General features: G+C 46.6%; 4 protein-coding genes across 9 annotated transcripts; 1 reads left to right on the forward strand and 3 right to left on the reverse strand.

Moving 5' to 3' along the window:
* Positions 1-288: 288 nt before the first annotated feature.
* Positions 289-3,497, reverse strand: LOC131260954 (fumarate hydratase, mitochondrial-like). 3 transcript variants are annotated; one of them, XM_058262855.1, is made up of 3 exons: positions 3,290-3,497; positions 742-1,885; positions 289-648 (listed from the first exon to the last, which is right to left on the reverse strand). In XM_058262855.1, exons 1-3 carry the CDS (start codon positions 3,392-3,394, stop codon positions 386-388), a joined length of 1,512 nt encoding a protein of 503 aa, XP_058118838.1. In that variant the 5' UTR covers positions 3,395-3,497; the 3' UTR covers positions 289-385. The 3 variants fall into 3 exon arrangements, with proteins under 3 accessions (XP_058118838.1, XP_058118919.1, XP_058118998.1); XM_058262936.1 differs by lacking the exon at positions 3,290-3,497 and adding an exon at positions 2,878-2,972; XM_058263015.1 differs by lacking the exon at positions 3,290-3,497 and adding an exon at positions 2,276-2,386.
* A 151-nt stretch (positions 3,498-3,648) lies between these two features.
* On the forward strand, positions 3,649-5,387 carry LOC131261497 (telomerase Cajal body protein 1 homolog). The gene has a single exon (XM_058263549.1). It carries the CDS (start codon positions 3,649-3,651, stop codon positions 4,963-4,965), a length of 1,317 nt encoding a protein of 438 aa, XP_058119532.1. The 3' UTR covers positions 4,966-5,387.
* An 853-nt stretch (positions 5,388-6,240) lies between these two features.
* Positions 6,241-18,541, reverse strand: LOC131261496 (protein enabled homolog). Of its 4 annotated transcripts, none has more exons than XM_058263547.1 (11): positions 18,294-18,541; positions 16,151-16,811; positions 10,960-11,162; positions 10,678-10,873; positions 9,943-10,286; positions 9,821-9,864; positions 8,373-8,801; positions 8,008-8,138; positions 7,499-7,923; positions 6,864-7,337; positions 6,241-6,794 (listed from the first exon to the last, which is right to left on the reverse strand). In XM_058263547.1, exons 3-10 carry the CDS (start codon positions 11,149-11,151, stop codon positions 6,918-6,920), a joined length of 2,181 nt encoding a protein of 726 aa, XP_058119530.1. In that variant the 5' UTR covers positions 11,152-11,162; positions 16,151-16,811; positions 18,294-18,541; the 3' UTR covers positions 6,241-6,794; positions 6,864-6,917. The 4 variants fall into 4 exon arrangements, with proteins under 4 accessions (XP_058119530.1, XP_058119528.1, XP_058119529.1 ...); XM_058263545.1 differs by having other exon boundaries at positions 18,199-18,541; XM_058263546.1 differs by having other exon boundaries at positions 18,167-18,541.
* A 186-nt stretch (positions 18,542-18,727) lies between these two features.
* LOC131258620 (biogenesis of lysosome-related organelles complex 1 subunit 1) lies at positions 18,728-19,682 on the reverse strand. The gene is made up of 4 exons (XM_058259973.1): positions 19,540-19,682; positions 19,412-19,484; positions 19,217-19,349; positions 18,728-19,148 (listed from the first exon to the last, which is right to left on the reverse strand). The coding sequence occupies exons 1-4, from the start codon at positions 19,598-19,600 to the stop codon at positions 19,047-19,049; spliced, it is 369 nt and encodes a 122-aa protein (XP_058115956.1). The 5' UTR covers positions 19,601-19,682; the 3' UTR covers positions 18,728-19,046.
* Between the last annotated feature and the right edge of the window lie 257 nt (positions 19,683-19,939).

A 19,939-nucleotide genomic window follows, 5' to 3' on the forward strand; every position in this document is an offset into this window, starting at 1 on the left:
AGACTTTCTTAGTTCAAGAAACCATGGGAAAATTGCCATTTCTATCACAAAAGCTGTTTACGCATAAAGACATCTGAGGAACGAATGGAAACCAGAAAAGTACTTCACATTTGAAATCCCCACCACCAAAAACCATTAAAATCCGAGATTAAACCAGAAAACCTTTTAAAAATCAAGACGCTTACCTTACAAACATCTCCGATCTTTCAGAAACATCACTCCGTCAAGACAATCGTTCTTCTCAAATTTTCTATATCACTTATTCAATGTCTAATGAACACACTCGCGTGTTGTAAATAAATAACGCCTTCTTCCTATTCAAACTGATGTGATTTTCCAAAACATTGCGCCATTCCATACGTCAGAAGCTGACCTGAGCTTCCTTTTACTTCGGGCCAAGCATGTTCTCCGGGCGTACCCACTCGGCAAATTGCTGCTCGGTCAGGTAGCCCAACTTGAGGGCGGCCTGTTTCAGGGTCGTTCCCTCCTTGTGCGCCGTTTTGGCGATCTTGGCAGCCTTATCGTAGCCGATGTGTGGGTTCAGAGCGGTCACCAACATTAGCGATTCGTTCATGATCTTGTCAATGTTGGCCCGATTCGCTTCGATGCCAACCACGCAGTTCTTCGTGAACGTACGCGCGCTGTCCGCTGTGAACAATATGAAAAGAGAAATTGTATTAATCAGGAACCACCAGAGGATGACACTATCTGACTAACTATCTTCTTTGGAAAAGAACTTACACAAAAGTCGGATCGATCGTAGCACATTCGAGACGACCAACGGCTTGAAAACATTCAGCTCAAAGTGTCCATTTGAGCCACCAACAGTAACCGCCACATTGTTGCCCATCACCTGAGCACACACCATCGTCATCGCTTCGCATTGGGTCGGATTGACTTTGCCCGGCATAATCGAGCTACCGGGTTCGTTCTCGGGAAGACTTAGCTCGCCCAGGCCGCACCGCGGACCAGAGCCAAGGAATCGAATGTCGTTCGCAATCTTCATGCAGCTCACGGCGATCGTGTTCAGACAGCCAGAAACCTCCACCATTGCGTCGCGCGCGGCTAGCGCTTCGAATTTGTTCGGTGCCGATACGAACGGCAGTCCAGTAAGTTCGCCAATCTTGGCCGCCACCTTCTCGGCGAATCCGACGCGCGTGTTCAGCCCGGTACCGACGGCCGTTCCTCCGATGGCCAGCATATAGACGCGTGGCAGCACAGCCTCGATGCGATCGAGAGCGAAGGCCATCTGCTGCACATAACCACTGAATTCCTGCCCTAGCGTCAACGGGACAGCATCCTGCGTGTGCGTGCGACCAATCTTAATGATATCCTTGAATTCGTTCGACTTTGCCTGGAGCGCATCGTGCAGCGTCTGGATGGCAGGACGTAGATTTCCCGTCAGCTCGCGCGCAACCGACACGTGAATGGCGGTTGGGAACGTATCGTTCGACGATTGCGACTTATTGACGTGGTCGTTCGGATGGACGGGTGTCTTGGAGCCGAGTGTTCCACCGAGCAGCTCAATCGCTCGGTTGCTGATCACCTCGTTCACGTTCATGTTCGTTTGCGTACCCGAACCGGTCTGCCAGATGACCAACGGGAAGTGGTCGTCGTACAGCTTGCCGGAGATAACGTCATCTGCGGCCTGAGAGATCGCATCGGCGATCTTCGGGTCCAAGCCGTACTCCTTGTTCACGAGGGCGGCCGCCTTCTTTAGGATCCCCATGGCAGTGATAACGGGCTGGGGCATACGCTCGGTCGGGCCTCCGATCGGGAAGTTCATCGTAGAACGGACCGTTTGGGCGCCATAGTATTTATCGTTCGGTACCTGCAGCTCACCGAAAGTGTCCGACTCGGTGCGATGGCCAACATCTTTGCTTGCCTACAATAGAGTGAAGAAAAAAATAATATAGACATGTTAAACTCACAGAACTGCGTTCTCCACATATAGTATCATTATTCACGCCACCGAAGTGAACCTTATCAGTGTTTTTTAGTTGATTTTGTTATCAAAGGTAATAACATCTAGATTTTTCGTTGAATGCATGCTCGAACGTGTTCCCTATGGAATTAAATATTTCAGCAAATTTATGCAACATTCTCAACAATTAATCTTACATCATCCTGAACGATCATTCTAGATGATATTCAGGATAATCAATCTTTGTCTATGTTTTTTATAGCTGCATAACAACACAGATCGTACGATCGTCGAATGATCGTCGCACTTTGCACCCCAGATCTTGTTAGCAACAAGGTGTATCTTATTTACATTAATAATAAACGTATTCTGCTTGTTATCCATGTTTGGTTATCCGCGAACGATTTTATCGAACGGCACACGATAAAAAGATTGTTAATTGGCGGTAAAATGTAACAAAACAGTCTGAAATTGATGTTTCTTAATGCAGCACTTCACAGATGCCACGAGTATGGACTCCAATCAGTACAACGACAGACGAAAGAAATGTTCACGTCTATTCACCGTCGCTCTTCCAAAGCAACTGGACTGAAGTGAACTGAACCGCGAGGTATTTAATCGCGAACAACAACCGCAAAGTAAACGATCACAAAATCTCGTTCCTTCTCATGGTGGTGGTATGAGATGGTCCGATTCTTTTTGTGGCCAACTGGGCTAGTGCTTCAAATCCGCGGTTGAACCAGTCTTCAGATGGAGGCTGGGAGCAAAGTTAGCTAGATTGTTTTTGTTTTGGAGATCGCGTGTTGTGGTTGAGCCTTGCTGCAGCGGAAACTGTGGTTGCATTCATTGTTGTTCTATTCTATCGATGCAGTGAGAACATCAAAGTACTTTTTCAGGACTCTGCTGTTGCTATAACCTCAAATGGGGTGGATATTGTGGTTTCGCTAACTCACCAATTTTACTTTCTTAACAACAGGCCCTTCTTCCATAACGTTTCTCACCACACGTAATTTAGTGTGTGATAAGAACAACTTATTATTAAATCGAAAACGAATACAGTATCCTCAATCACTCAAAAGGACAGCGCAACTGCTATCAAGTGATACAGCAGACCACCGGCAAAGCGTCTGCCCCAAAGAAGGGAAATAAGAAGGCTGTGTCAGCCGTTGGCAAGCAGAAAATTTTACTGCTATCCATATCCATAGTTACTATAGCTATTTTTCCTAGCGCTAACCGTGCCTCGTAAATCGTTTAAACAATGCATATTGTAACGACAGCTTAATGGCGAACGTTGGAAGAGTCAGTAGTTATGTAATTTTCCGATTTTTCCTACGTCGGACCGTCCGGTAGTTTCACCTGACTTACCGGGCGACTGGTGCTAATGTGGCGGCTGGACTGGAAAGCGGCCAACCGAGCGCAGGACTTCAGCTGGGCCTGGCCACGCAGGACAAAACGCGACACGTGAAACATTTTTCCCTTCGTCCTAGTTAGTCCAGTAGTACCTCCGTCCGGGGGAGCAGCAAACTTTGTTGACTTTGTAAATGCGGTACTTTCGCTGCCAAATTATGAGAAACGCTGCAGAAAAGGCAGTCTGCTGCTTTTTAGCAGTCTGCTGTCACAACAACGTGCAGTGTTGCCAGGCACGTAAATAATTAGATTCGCATTGAAAGCTGATCTAGATCAAAACAAATAACACATTGTTTACATTCCTCGCGGGGCAAAATATGACCGAACCGATAGGAAAATTTGAAGAAAGTGATGTTGCTGGTCTTGATGTGAGCGATAATAATTGCGACGAGACGGAGCAACCATCCACAGAGCAGGATGAACCGATGCAGACTGAAGAACTTCAATCCGAAACCGACTGCTATCTGCGCTCCGAGGACGAGTTTTTCAAAGACGCCGCGTTTATAGAGGTGGCCCGCTGTTCATGGGATCGCGCCACCCGACAAAACTACCTCCAAGGATGCCGGTGGTCCCCGGATGGTACGTGCGTTCTCGCAGCGGTCAACAACGATGGAATGCACATCGTGGAGCTTCCTACCGATCTCTACGGGAAGGACGTCGTATCCGAGAATCGCCCGGTAGACATACTTTCCTCAGCGGTGCATGTTCCAGAAGGCGGTCTCGTGTACGACTACGCCTGGTATCCGGGTATGAACAGCACCCGGCCGGAGACCTGCTGTTGGATCGCCAGTCGCCAGCACGAACCGATACAACTTTGGGACGCATTCACTGGCGCACTTCGCTGCTCCTATAAAGGCTACGATCAGTACGACGAGGTGGAAGCGGCACTAAGTCTCACCTTTTCTCCCCTCGATGGATCGACCATCTACGGGGGTTACAAAAAGTCAATCAAGTCGTTCGACCTCAATGTGCCTGGGCGAGAAAAGAGCACATTTCGGACTAAGTCGACCGCGTCCTGCATGACCATCGCGTCTACGATGCCGCATACGATCGTTTTCGGTTCGTGGAATCGAAGCATCTCGGTACTGGATGTTCGCTCCGGGGAAACACTTCCCGTTGGCAACTATGCGCCAGAAAACAGCCACAATGCGGGTGTAACCTGGCTCGGATTTGCTCCCGACACGGAGGAGATATTCGTATCCGGGGCGAGAAAAGACTCCAGAATATATTTCTGGGACGTGAGAAACCTGAAAACACCGGTTAGAACACTTCGCCGGTGCTGTGCCACAAATCAGCGGATCTGGTTAGACTTTTCCCCGCAAGGCCAATGGCTGGTCAGTGGTGACACCCGCGGGATACTACACGCGTGGAACCTTCGTGAAGATACCGACACCGGGGAACCGAAAGAACTGCAATTCCCCGTGCACTGGGACTGCCTGAACGGTGTTTCCTTCCATCCAAATGCTTCCATCATGGCAACCGCCAGCGGGCAATATCACTTCACAACACCAACGGCCGACGCAGAAGTTAAGGATGAGCCAGGAACCGACGCTCCCATCCCGGCGAAAGAATCTAACGTGGAAAACTCTCTAACCCTTTGGTGGATTGGAAAAGGGGTCTTTTCGGAAGAATAAAGCACCATCATCCCGGAAACTGTAGGCTTCTCTCATTGATACATGATATTGTATTATTTTCTCCGTTATTGTTCATAATCGCATCGCTGTGTACCGAACCCTCCTCGAGCTCCAGCGTTTTGCTTTCCTCTGTGTTACATTTTATTTTTTATTCGTTCGGTATCCATGAACCATACATTAAATAGTTGTCTTTTTAATTCATATTTACAACAAGTTGAAATAACAAATTGGGATGAATAAAGAGACACGAATGAATGAACGAGTTCGCCTTCAAATTGCTGTGCATCCCCGTGACTTGCTTCAACTGTGCCTTCAATAGAAACGGTAGAAACTGAACATTCCGCTTCAGTTCCCCCTTTGCTCTAAAACTGCTATCGGAAAACTGCGAGGCGCGCGAAATTTCTACTCACGAATTTGACGAATAATAAAATAGAACGATTTTTTCATATTATGCTCCTCACTATTCTCTCATATATCGTGTGTGTGTCCCACTCCGGGATGTGGTTTTCCCCCGCGCACTCACTGTTTTGTCTTATTTGTCCTTGTTTATCAATGATTGTTCCCCAATGGTAAAATTGTCTATCCCGTCTAACTTTTCAAATGCGATAATTGCAGTTGCCCCGTGTGGAGTCCGGTTTGCTTTTTACGATCATGACCCATTCACCACACAGCCAGGCATGCATGCTTGCTTTGTTTTATCACTTTCAGCGCACTGAACGTCGCATGTCCGCACCAGCAAAACTTTCACCATCCACCATTCGCTATCCCCATCTGTTCGTTAATAATTGCTTGGTAATTTGCTTTATTTCCTTAAAATAAAAACAATTATGTATGCTCTCCAATAGTCCTCCCCCAGCGTTGGATGTGTTCCTCCGTTTGCCACAGTACGCACATAATAAAAATCCTCGGATTTTTTCTCCCTCCCATACGGACTCAAGGCGATTAATTAGATGACTAAATACGTTACGTTTCCGATAATGGCTCGCGAAAGAGTTGAGAACGTTTTCGGTTCTTCTGCTACAAAGTAAAGAGGTATACAGCGCGAGCCCTGCCTGCCTGCCTGCATGCTAGCGGAGCGGACAGAGATAAATGGTCGATACAATCGAAAATTATCTATCGGTTCCGAATTCAATAACGATGCTTTTACTTTCAATATACACGCATTTAACATTCGCTCGATCGATTGTATGCCCCAAATGCCTAGCGTAATTTTGAAACGAAAAATCAACTAAATTCAACAACATTCCGATTGATTGTGTTCCTATATACACACACACACATTTTTAATTAGTCCGATTCAAACCACAGTAGAACGGGTTTCAGTAAGTTGGTTTGTTTGTTTTTTTTTTTCATTTGCCGAATGGCTTACTGCGACAACTATGTATTATATTAAGTAGAATTTGTTTGGAGGATGGTTGTGTTTGTCTGTGTATTATTGCTACTTATTTCTTGTTTGTTATTGAACTGCCACTACTTTTCGTTCGTATTGATATGATTTGACTTTTTCAACTTTCTGTTTTTTTTTATCATAACTTTCAATCGATGAACAATGATGTTCAACCTGCATTAACATCAGCACCTTTCTAAGGTGGATAATTCATGTTTAAACCTTTCCTGCCACCTCTTGCCTGCTTGCTCACCTTTGAAGTGCTTTATTTTACCCATCTCCGATGCGTTAGATGACGCGCTGAGCTTTCCAATCACAGTTTTACTAGCTCAACACTGCCATGTCTAGTCGTCTGTCTACCCAAGAATACTGTTATTTCCCGGATGCTTAGCGTACTTGCAATGTTTCGGTTTGACCCCGGCTTTGCTTTGTAAAAGATGTGCTGAAATTGTTTGGTAAAGACTATCGTAAGGAAGGTGCGTTACTGTGAACCAATACCAATTCAACCTACCATTAAATCGCCTCACGGCTTGACGAACCCTGGAGTATTTTCCCGGTCGTTCCCCTACTGCCGTTGCTGCTGCTGCTGTTGGACTGCCTGCGCCTGTTGGCGCACCTCGCTCGGATAAACCTTCTGCACGTTCAAAAAGGGTATGGGCTGCGGGAAGTCCGTCACCTTGTGGAAATAGAACGCGTACTTCGACTCGAGGTCGATCTCCGGCAGGGGCATTTTGTTACTAGTGGCCGTCGACGAGCTGCTGCTAACCGACGTTAGGGAGGTGTCCTTGCGATGGAGGCCTCCTGCACCGCCGACCACTACCGACGTCGTCGTAGTGCTGCTCTGACTATGATGACTCTGACTACTGATGATGCTGCTGCTGCTGTTGTTGACGAGCGCCGATGTTGCCGAGGCTAAACTGCTACCTGCGGAATTGCGGATCGACGAAATTCGTTGTGGCGGAACTGGCGCATCGCCGCTGGAATTCTGCACAAAGAACAGGGACAAACTTTAGCACGCTGTTTTAGGGTGCGAAACGTTACACGTTCCCCCGGTAGTCACACTGTTTTATCTTATCTCTTATCTACTATCTAACATACTCAGTTAAGCCTAGCTACTAGGCTCGAGCTGTAGTGACGCGTACTCACCAACATTGCTGCAGCTGACGCCGTCGGAACAGGCGGTGGTGGGGCTGGGCTTGTTCGGTGAGGCGGTAGGGGCGGTGCTGCCGTCGCTTTTAGACTGCCTCCCTTCGTCAGTGTGCCACCGGCTCCAACCACGCTCAGATTGCCAGTGGAGATGGAGTTCGAGGACGAGCTGGCCACCGATAGGTTCGCCGACATTTTGGCCCGTAGCTCATCGGCCAGCGTAAGCGAGGACACGTTGTTCACCGAACCGAAGGTCGACGGTTCCGTTGACGGCGATCCGGTGCCGGGGCCCGAAGAGTCCTGCGAGGGCGCCAAGCTGAGCGAGGGCGGCAAATGCGTTAGGTTCGTGTTGCTTACGCTGCGTACAGGGGGCGGAGGTGGTGGTTTCATCGTTGGTGGCTTTGGCGGTGGTCCCGATGGTCGGCCTTTGGAAGTTGGAAAGAAAGGCAACAGCAAATTTTATATTTCTGAACCCACATAACCAACCAGCACCTTCTGGTGCAACGTACCGGGGGCATCTCGTGTCGGTCGGGCGATCGAATCCGTCGACTGAAACATGGCCGCTGACGAAGGTGGACCGCGCATCGTACCGAAATGGTTAGCGGGGAAGTTTGGTGCAGTTTGCGAGACCGGTGGTGACCTAAAAATGAACAAGAACTCGTGATAAGTAATTTTTGGAAACCAATCTCTACTGATCTCCATACACTCCACCACAGAAGCACTCCCGCAAAAGCTAAAGCTAGAGTTCGTACTGCCTACGAGTTAGATCCTAGCGATCATTTACACGCTTCATACTCTCTCAGCCGTACTTTACAATACCACCTGCAACAATCTCCATGGTAACCACCGAGGTTGTGCGACGGACTACGCCTACCTTGGACTTCGCATGCTCTGATGCCGGCTGACGGTCGGCCTCGTCGCCGCATTACCACCACCACTCTGGCCACCCTCTCCGGCCATCGCCAGCTGCATGCCCGGAGGCTTCGGCGCTAGATTTGGTTTGCCATAGTTTGGTACCGGTTTCGGAGCTGTCGCCGACGGAACGCTGCCATTACCCACGACATTATTACTGCTGTTCGATGTTGTGGATGGTGGTATCGACGGTGCCGTTGCCGTCGTCGCCGTGCCGCCGAACAGGGCAGATCGGTTCGCAACCGGCGCGTTTATGGTGGGACTAGTGGTACTGGTGATGGAGTTGCTATTCGTCGACGGTCCGTTCACGGACGACGACGACGACGACAACAACGACGACGGTTTGCTGCTGGCCGCCGGCTTCACGTGATTGGGAGTGGCGGGTGCTTGGCTACTTACCACCGGGTCACGGGCAAAACGTCATCATCGACAGCAAAGGGAGGACGAAGCGGTAAAAAACGGGAATGGAAAGGGGAAAACGGTATATGATACATTTATATGCACGATAGTTATGATAACGTACAAATGACGGCGAACGGGGGGGAGGGTGATTGAATTTGGAACATTAGGAAATTTAGCAACCAAACAACCAATCCAGGGAAACAAATTATAGAGAAAAGCAAGGCAATTTTCTACCGCAAACTATACGTGTGTACACAAACCAGTCAAACTGAATCATTAAACCAAAACTTGCAAATGCAAATCAAGCAACAAAACGCCTTAACTTAATTTAGAAATTCATTTTTTTTAAATATAAAAAGCGAGGCCAAACAGAACCATCGGTGCAAATTGCCTTATATAGGCACGAAATCTCTTCACAATCGTGAAAAGTTGTGTTAAAAATAGCGAACTGCAGATATAAACACGCCCTTCCCGCCAAGGTTTCGCCGGTTCGGCGCTTCCTCCTGGCCTAAACACGGTACAAAAAGGTTCACCCCAAAGACGGTGATGAAGTGATTCGCGGGGAAAATGAAGACATGTGCTAAAAATAAACTTCCTCTCCAACGTTGCTGATGCCGATGCGTAAATCTGCGTTGGTTTCGATTTCAACCGCTTCACTTTTTTACAAGACCCCGTACTCGTGCGCCTTTTGGGCTGTAAACAGAAGACTCCCGCCAAGATTCTCCCGCCGATGATGATGCTTCTCACGCGGGGTCGATATTTACAAAAATAAATCACACATTTTACAAACCCGAAGAGATGACACGAAAGGTGAAATCATTGTATCATTGGCCTGGGTTGTCAATCCAGGAGACCCTCACACACTGTGGGTCTAACCCATGTTGGGAAAACGAAAAACCAAATCAAAACCACGTGCAAGAAGAAAGCATAATAAACATAAAGGTTTCCCGCCCCTGAGTTACACCCGGGACTGCTGCACTATAGGTCGTGCTGGGGCTGGAGGCCTACCTTTTCTGACTGGTGACCAACGTCGACTTATCACCGACGGCAGGCTGTGGAAGGGGAGAAAGAAAAATAAAGAATCAGTTTGTCAAGAATCACACGCAGCGGGGCCAACGTTGTGCCCTTACCCGATGGGTTGGTGGTTGCGGTGGTGGTCCCCGGTTCATCCGTAGGTTCGTTTCGTTCGGCACGGGTGGAGGAGGATTCATCGCCGGGGCGTTACTACTAACACTACTGCTATAACTGCTACCGTTATTATTCGTAATATTGCTGCTGCTGCTGACCGTTTGATGCTGTTGTTTCTGTTTTTTGAGCGTTAACTTTTGCGCGAGCTCGTCGGAGAAGTCGAGCGGTCCGGAGGAACCGCCGGCCCCACCGCCATTCCCTAGGCGACCGTTGTTGATCGGCGAGCCCTTGGTGGCCTCCGGCGAGGGAGTTTTGTTCTGTGGCACTCCCGGTGAGGAGGAGCTTCCTAGAAAGGTTAAAGAAAAAAATAGTTAATTAATTAGAACAAAAGAAACTTAGTTATAATGTCCAGAAAAAAGAACACTTAAAGATATGTTTACAAATTAGATGAGATTCTTAAACAAATGGTACAGCTTCGCGTCCCTAGATAGATGATCACCGAAACTGACCACTGTCATCGCAAAACTCCGACCAAACTCCGTCCGTTCCGTGCACGATTCCATCCCTTCCACCGGAAGTAAACAATCAGTCATGCCGTACGATGGAGTCGCGTATTTGAGTACTGCTGTTTGCCATTCGGATGAATCTATATTGCATGGTTTCAGATTGCTTTCCCTCTCCTGACTGGGGGACGGCGTGGTTCTGCAGTTCCCACTGCTACCACTTCTTTCTCTTACCTGGCGTTCTGCTCCCGACCGGCTTCAATTTCGGCATCGACGACAATCCCTCGAACAGGCCGCCCAGTTTCGGCTGACCAACTCCACCACCTCCCGCCGCGGTGTTTCCAGTGTCATCGGCAAACGGCCGCCCCGGGGCTCGATTGTTTGCCCGAGCCGCAACTGTTCCACCTCCTCCTCCTCCATCCGACGACAGCTGAAGAAAAGATACAGAAACACACAGGAAAATAACCATACAGGGTACTACTGCCTGGGTGGGGGGTGGGTAGACGGATCCGTTACCTTTCCCTGGATCATTGGCGCACTCTTGTCCACCGTGACCGTCTTCTTGAGCTTGGCGCCCTTCTGGATCGAGAGGAGCAGTGCGTTCCGACCGTCGGCCGACGGTGCACCACCGCCAAGCTTCAGAACCGGCGCCGGCGGTGGCGGCGGCCCTGGAGGGGGTGGTGGTCCAGGCGGCGGCGGTGGAGGCATTTTTCAGGAAGCTGCGGAACGATTTAATGAAAAATAAAGACAATTAAAGCGCATGTTATACAAGATAAAATATGTTATTAAAATGTTGTTTACTATCTCATAACTTAACACATGTCCACATAAGCCATCCCCCCACGATAAGCCGAATGTCGAAACGTTGTCTTTAAAACAAAACAATGCCAAAACAAGTGTGTGCCCTATTTAACGCCCTGCTTACACGATGAGCGCTACACGTGTTGTACTTTTTATTATGGTTTTTCATCACGTTTTTCCCCGTCACGTCGTTTGCGTACAAGTTCCTGCAGTATGTCACTGCCAAAAAAAAATATATTAGAGGCGCACTGGAAACCTCCTTCTTCTGGTCCGACAGTTTGGCAGAGGGCCACCGATATGAGGCAGCTTTTTAAATGAATCGATGAAGGAAGACCGCCGCTCTGTGTGTCACTGCGAACCCCAGATTAGATTAAAACTTTCTTGCAGGATGAAATTCCTAAACGGACGACCAACCCCCGAGCTGCTGGCCAGCCAACTCATGTCTTAGTGCTCACCAAGAGGTCACGTTTCAAAACCGACGATTTGTGACAAACACAACGCGAGAGAAATGCACATAATTTAGCTCGCCTCGGAACCACAAACCGTGTGCCGTGGAAAGTGTCGTATGCAAATTGCATAATCTATGCGGCGATGGGAGAAAAGAGAAATAAATTTTACGACCTTCCGACCAAACCAACCACACACCGTGGGGCCATGTGAGTTTTCGAAATTTTAGCTCGCTGATCCTTGCCTTTTCGCGCCATTTTTCATTGATGCTTTTCGCACGACTTGAGGATCTTCGCTGGAGATCACAGGGAGTCCCCAGTCCCAGGGGGTAGCTATGTTGTTTTCTCCGGAACAGTTTGACCCCACCCATCGACCCGGTATTTAAATCAAATGTGACCAACAATTAACCTCTCCCCTAAATAGTCCAACATTGGACCTCTTTTTTTTCTCATTCCATTTCGGTAGAGATGAAACGAAATCTACTGATATTGTGCACCTTTTTTTCCTACCTCATTTATTCCACTCCAATCGATTCCACGATCGGCCACGAATTGCGCGGCTCGCATCAACGGAAAGCGAAACGTGACATCAGAGGGCAAAGCAGAAGCGAAAAAAGATCGTTCCACATTTTCGGACGCCCTTCCTCTCGGAGCAGCGATATCAGAAAAAAGGAAGGCAGAGATATTGGTGTGCTGCTGAGTACACCATTTAACCGAAGGCACGCAAACACAAAATAACAAAACCTTACCCCCTGGGAAACTGTGTTTTTTCCCCTGTTAGTATGTATGTTTTTCAATGATCTCAGCCCATTTCCCTACGCTACCACCCTGTGTTTGACCCATTTGACCAGCAACTTTGGTCCACTAACCCTTTAAAAGCACAACATTAAATTGTCTCCCATTCTTTGGCCTTATTTGCATTAAACTACTGAAGAATCGAACTCTATCTGGAACTCTGTGATGCTGTAAAATGGGAGAATGCATAATACGCTTGTGAGATGCACAGTTCTCCGGACAGAACTAATGTCAGTTAACCCGACGCAAACCAGCACATGTTAAATGAGGTGCATTATGTTTGATAGACAGTCAGCCGGAACACGCTAATGGACACAAATAAACGCATCAGCTAGCGGAGAATCAAACCCAGATGTGCATGAATGGGCCCACGACGAATGAAACAGTTCATTTGTAAATACTGCATTTAAAAAACTACAACGCTTTGGAAGTTAATCAAAATTTGCTGTACAAAATTGTACAACAACCCAAATGACAGTTGCTAAAAATGAATTCACAAACACACTACACAGCGTTATCACTAAACAGATCAATGATCGGTTGATTGCCATTTAGCGCCACCGGGACCTTCTCAGATTGGACATGCCAACTGTGTGTGTGTGTGTGTGGGGGGCTGTAACTCCGGCATCGGAGATCAACAACTATAGCAATAACAACACGCGCGACACATCCCTTTACCACATAAGGAAGGGAAAGAGAAAGGGCGCCTCCTTAAATGTAACACGATCAAGTAATCGCGACTGATCGCTGCATGCCATCAGGGTTTGTTGTTGATCGAACCTAGCTCACCAATTTTGGGAAAGAAATCATTCATCAAAGCTCCAATAAACCGGTGGAACACTCTCACCATGCAGTGATAAGAGCAGTGATGGCAAATGTAAAGGATGGAAAAAGGCATCGCGAGGTTTCGTCACCTACGGGCGACCCTATCACTTGGTGGTTTTATCTGTGTTTGCGGAACAGGTGAGGGTGGTTCGGTTCGGTTGCGACATAAGGGCACTTGTGGGCGATACTGGCGATAAGGAGAGGCCAGCCAGCACACACCGAAACCTTCTTGCAATATCCCTGGTGGTCCTGGTTTTACCCTACCCCGATGATTTCGATAAGCAACGGAAATCGCAGGAAGTGGAGCACGATATTATTTATCAATATTTGTCAATCGCCGGCTTGATTTGTTGGCTTGAAAACTGTGGTCTCTTAAGCCGGGAAAGTGTTCAGGGCAAATGGATATTGACGTGAATAATTTATAGCTTTTACTAGGATGTTATCATTGTCACTGATGGGTAAATGCTAGAAGAAGTGGGTGGACCTAATATGCCAATCTTCCAGTGTAAAAACCAACCAGATGATCGCTGTTTTCAACTCATTGACGTATTACTAACTTTTTGGTTACATTTTCCACATGGTATGATTATTTGCAACGAGTATGAATAACCTTTCCCCCTCGGAGAGCCCCCTCGCCCGTGGTCACGCAATTTATCTTATCGTGTTCCGAATGGTTGATAAGAAGCCGGCAATCCTACAGTCACCACCGTGGTTTCCCCTCTCGCCTTTGCCTTGCTCGAACGCCTGGTGTAGTTAGAAACGTTCGTCATCCGAAGGGACGACAAAGAAATTACTTTTGTCTTACACCCCAGCGCTTGCACAAACCACGGACCACCAACTTTATGTTCGATCGACGCATGAACGTTTTGCCAACCCTATTGCTGCTGTTAAGCCAACGCCCGATTATCGTTCCCCGGAGGCCACCACATAACGGCGCAAGTGCGTAAAGGCATGTTCAGGGGTGGTGAAGCAACTTCTAGCGCTGCTAACTACTTGCACCGTTGAGGTCTCACCGTAGATATCGGAGTTAGGGCGTAAACCGAAGGGAATTTGAAGGTTGAAGAGATAACCTAGCAGTGTGTACGCGGCCCCAGCGAAGCTGGTTTGAGTCTGACGGGGTTGATTTGTTTTCAAAATGTAACGCCATTGCGTGCTTGAAGGTTGCGAAGGAGTAAGGAGTTCAATGGCAATGGCTCAATGGCTATACGGACGCGTTTGTTGCTAATCTTGATTACTTAAATATGATCCTTCAAATTCGCAAAATAAAATTTCCGAACTCGGCGTAACTTTGACACCTGCTTGTGCTCATAGATATCGCAATTGAATAATAATCATGTGGACAGACCACATTAGGAAGCGGTTTACGATCTGTTTTCCTTACATAGCGTTTCAACGACCTTTTAGCGTCCGGGCTGAGAACTCCATCAGACGCAAAGTGATTTCTTCACGCAACCAACGGCAATCTTCTTCAATGCCGACGAACACCGGGCAATTCATAAAAAAGATGACAACACAGGCACAGCACCACACCCACCCAGACAAACCCCAGCGCCATCAGAACATGTAGAGATTTCTTTATCACTACGTAGGAAAAACTCTACAGGAAATGGACGATCGCGTACGGAGCGGCGCGATAAAGCTTCCCTGTCAATGAGTCAATGAGGAGGGGGCAGAGCGCACACCAGTGGAATGGACAGCCTCTGTCTGTCCTAGACGAGACAACTTCCCCCGGCATCGGAGATGATTCATAAGCAGCATTAAGAAGTCGTGCTACGACAAACGATCACCTTCGTCAGCTTGATCGGTCGTTCTTCCATAATCTATCGTGCGAAACTTTGTCGGAGATTGGGAAATGTATTAAAAAGAGACATTAAAACGAATAACAAGTTGCCGAGTGATTTCACTCGATCGCTGCTAAAACCATTCATCAACACTTTTCTTCGATTAGCCGATTTTTTGAACGCACATAAATTTTAATTTGTTGCGGAATACATTATATCGAAGGATGTGATTCATACATAAATATTAAATCATATGATAAAATTGGGGAAAATTTCATGATTCATGTCCGCAGAAATGTTTATCAAAGCAAAAATGAAAACTGTAGTGTTATTTACAACGTATGCTACTTCATGTTATATTGGACCCTTCCCTGTTTTGTAGAAATATGTTTCTCAAGATTCAAGATGAAGAACTAAAGTAAACAATAATGTCAATTTTTGCATAGTTCAAATCATTGATCAAAAACCGAATTGAACTCTGAATGATCGCATGAAACCGGAACTGGCTTTTGACTTGAATTTGCTTCAGAAGATTTCAATCTAGTATCCTGAAATCATATGGTAAGACGAACGGTGGGAACGTCTTCTAGTCGAGCTTCGTTTCCCTTTGCCAGCCGGTGCACATTGGTTTCGGGAAGTGGACTTTAGGTATTTCTATCATCCTGTTCTCCCAATTTTCAATATTTTCCTTTTCATTGCACCTAGAAACTCAATTCATATATCTTGCTGTTAAGGTTGATTTGTGAACTTCTAGGAAAAGTTATATACAATTGTTAAATCGAAGTAGACATAGTTTTTTTATTTAAGCAAAATAAAACGACGCTTTATTCGAATAAACGAGCCGTTTGAAACAAACGTGATGGAAAGAACCACTGTGCACAGCGTGGCCTTCGAGTGATGTGGGCGCGTCTGTAAACGGCATCATCTGGTGGTGACAAAGCAAGCAACGTATCCGACCCGGAGACAAAGCTGCTGCGTGGAGACAAGGATGCGTACGCAACGGAATGGTGGAGGCGCGTGCCCGTGGGTTGCGCTAACGTAGAAGTCACGATTACTCACCGCCCGGTTTGGCCTTGCTCCTCGCTGGCACCGCTGGCACAACGCTGGTTGCCGCCGTCGTGATGGTTGCTGTTGGCCTCCGCCCCGACGGATGGTGCCCGGTGGGGAAGGAAGGGATTGGTCGTACGATCCGACCGGGATCGTTCTGGATGCCACCGGGGAGCGACACGGTGGTGACGGTAGATGGTAGCACCGCTACTCACTTGATTGCTACCGGCCCTACGATTGTCAGCGGTGTCGTCACTTCTTGGCGATCGCGAGTGCAGCAAAAACCAAACTTCTGCTCACTGCTGGAAGTTTTCGAGGATCATATCCTTCCAAACACAGTTCACTGGTTGGATGCTGGACAACTTTTTTCCCTTTTCAACTAACCCTTTATTCACTCACACAGTAGTAGATAGCTCAAGCATTCCTATCAAACTCTTGTCTCGCCAATGACCAGCACAATTTGGCGCACGACACTGTTGTATTCCCTTCACACGATTTCACATCAACGGCGACATATCAAAATTCACTTGACACATTTGTCTTCACCATTCTTTTCTTTTTTCGTTTAATGAAGAAACCACACTTACGCGCGTTGATATCTCGGAGCACACAAAATAAACACACGAATTTGGAGGAGAGGCTTGTAACAATACAGCTTCGTTCACAATTTCGCCTGAATAGGAAAAAGATAGTTGTAAGAAAAATGAAACCACAAAAATATGGTACGATTGTTGATAAAACAAGTTCCGAAACTACAGTTTGGCCCAGCACCAAAACATGTGTTCGAAGTTGGTATGAATTTAAAATAGCACAGTTTTGCTTATCAAACCTCAAATCACAACCAGAGGGGTGGATGGGATAATAATGTGGCTTTGGTGCCTTTTTGTTCGTTATCAAGAGGCAGGCAGATTCGATACCAAAATCATTTATTACAAAGGTACAAAAAAGGATGATAACAACAAAGAGCGGGAGTGGCTAAAATAAGTTGGACAGTTTCTGTAAACAAAAAATGATCCTCCTTCGTGAAAGCGCCTCATTGAGAATGACTCATATAGCAATAGTTACGTGACCCTACGATGTAAGTCGTAGGGGAGCACATCCGGAATTCCCATGCCACCCCCTTGGCACATCTGACCATCCGAAACTCCTTATCGAATGCAAGCTCACGGTTTCGAGGCCAACATTTACTCCGACTTCGGTGCATTCGTAATGTGATTTGACAATTCGCTGCCTTTCTATTGTGTTTCCCTTTTCTTGTCGTGTATCTGTGTATTGCTCCGGGGACAACATGACGGATGACGTTTTCTACTGGAATCTGATGCTGCTGGTGTTATTGTTGTTTTCGCTGTGCAAGGTAAATCTTGCCGTCCCCCTTTCCCGCACGCGTTTGCTAGACCATCGTTTGGTACGTATGCTTTTCGTTCGGCATGTTTTCGGATGTTTGCCACACACAAGGTGGGATGTATCTGTTTTATGTTGGCAGGAATATGTTTGTATCCAGCGCTCCATTCCAACGCGAAAGTTCCCGAGCAATTGCTTCCCTCCGACACTGTGTGTCCGCCAGCACAGCAAAAACAAATGATCGCAAGGATTCGAATCCGTTTGCGTCTTTCGAGGTCACCACTGACAAATGCATAGCAAAAGCGCATAGCGGAAACCAAGAGGAAACGGTATTGCTACTGCTGGTGCTGCAAAAAACAAAAAGAGTTTACTCGCGAAACTTCTCCATCCATCGCCGCTCCGTATGTACTCGTAAATTTTGCTCCAATTTTTTCGCACACAACACTTTTTCGTTCACTTTTGTCTTTCCTTTCTTTGCCACCGTTCCGTCTACGCCGATTTTCGGACTGCCACCACGAACCATTTTGGATGGAGTTTTCGTTCGCATTAGCGACTACTTTTTCCAACACATCACACAACATTTCAGAATACTTTTGTGAGCTGTTTGGATTGGCTGCTTTGTTGAAATTCAAAGATCTGCCCTTTCGTCATGGGATAGCACCTCCCCTTGGGGAGTAGATCACGAACCTTCGTTACTGTATTTACTAATTCGCATTTACCCCGTATTTGGATGCGTTCTCACGCGCCGCGCACGAAACGCACTGTTCTCACTTTTTCAACTACGTCCCCGAACGACGGCGGACTACGGACATACGTTTTGGGATCAATTTTGCACCGAACGGAAACAGATTGACGATATCTGTTGCTAGCCTAGGAAGGTGTAGGATTCCCAGACTTGTGGTAAGTTGTTCGCAGCTCGTACTTCAAGGTGTGATGAGCTAGCAATGCTGCTGCTACTGCTGTCTGATGATTTCACATACGACCAATATGCTTGAACCTCTTTCCCATGTTGATGCATACGGCTCTCTCGCTTTCTCTACCGCCACTTTGCGGCGGTTGGCTCGCTCAAATCCACGCACGTTTTCCACATTCGAATTCTTGTGACAGGGCCGATTGACACCTCATAACTGTCATGTTTTTCAATTTATATCACAAGATCGACTTCTTCCCATGCACACAATACGAGGCACGTATGCCACTTCTTGCGATATTTATCTGATAATTCATCGTGCAGGAGAAAGAACCGTAACAAGTTCAAATATTATTCAAGTTTTAAGACTTTACACATTAACCTTAAATTTATATTCTGACAATGGAGGATGACGGTCATGTTACATCTTTCAAAAAAAACTTGCTTTTCTACATTCGGGAACAAACGAAACGGAATGTGTTTCAACCACTTGTACGAACAATAGACGCAGTACAAAACTACCTACACTGCATTATGCACAATCATTGTTAACATAACGCATGTGATTTACACAAAATCGAACGCATTGGCAAAAATGAATGAAGAATAAAAAAACTTATAAAACTAAAATGTACAGCTATCGAGAGATGAATCAATCTACTTTTCTCTGCTCGTTTTGTAAGCTATTTCTAGCGCAGTTGTTATGACATTCATATCGTTCTCGATTGTCTTGGCCCAATTCTCTACATCACCGATTTCCTGCAAAGGAACAAACAAGATGCAACCAGGTACTTCTAATCAACGAACTCAACATTGTTTACACTTACTTTCAATGAACCATTGAAATTCTCAATCAACGCAAGCCACTGGGACGTCTGCTTTGCGAAATTAGTTGCTCCTACGTGCAGTTGTTTGGCTTCAGCATCCAGTCGCTTCTGATTCAAATAGGCTTGGGCAACACTGGCGAAGGAGATGATAATCAAAGCACATGATTTTCGTTAATACTGCAAAACAGTACTTACCCCACGTTGAGATGGTCTACAAGATTTTGAGTGAGCTCATTCGCGGACATAATTGCTTCCTTCCTGCGACGTTCTAAAACAAACATACTGATGTAGACTTATTTGTCCTGTAGACGAGAAGTACTAACCTTGTTCCTCTTTCTTGGCGGCTTGTTTAGCCTGATGATCTTTTATCATGGCCGAGAGCATCTTGTCTGAACCTATCGTACCAATTTACTAGGCAAAATAGTGTTTTCTCTAGGCGTTCTGCACTTTGCACAACCTCGAGTGATTTGTTTATTTACAAAATATCGCGATCCGTGAGATGTTATCTGACACAACAGAACTCACTGAGCACCTGCGACCCGATTCGATGACCTTCAGAAGAAAGCATTAACGGTTATTACCGGTGGATTGGTTAGGATTTGAAAAACTGCGCCCGATGTAGAACCGTGCAAAGGACCACTTTCTTTCTTACATTTAAAAAACAACGTGTTATTTTACCATAAATAAACCTACTTTCTTATTCTGGAAAGTAGACATTGCTTA

The sequence above is a fragment of the Anopheles coustani genome, chromosome 3, assembly GCF_943734705.1.
Source record: "Anopheles coustani chromosome 3, idAnoCousDA_361_x.2, whole genome shotgun sequence".
Taxonomy (NCBI): Eukaryota; Metazoa; Arthropoda; class Insecta; order Diptera; family Culicidae; genus Anopheles; species Anopheles coustani.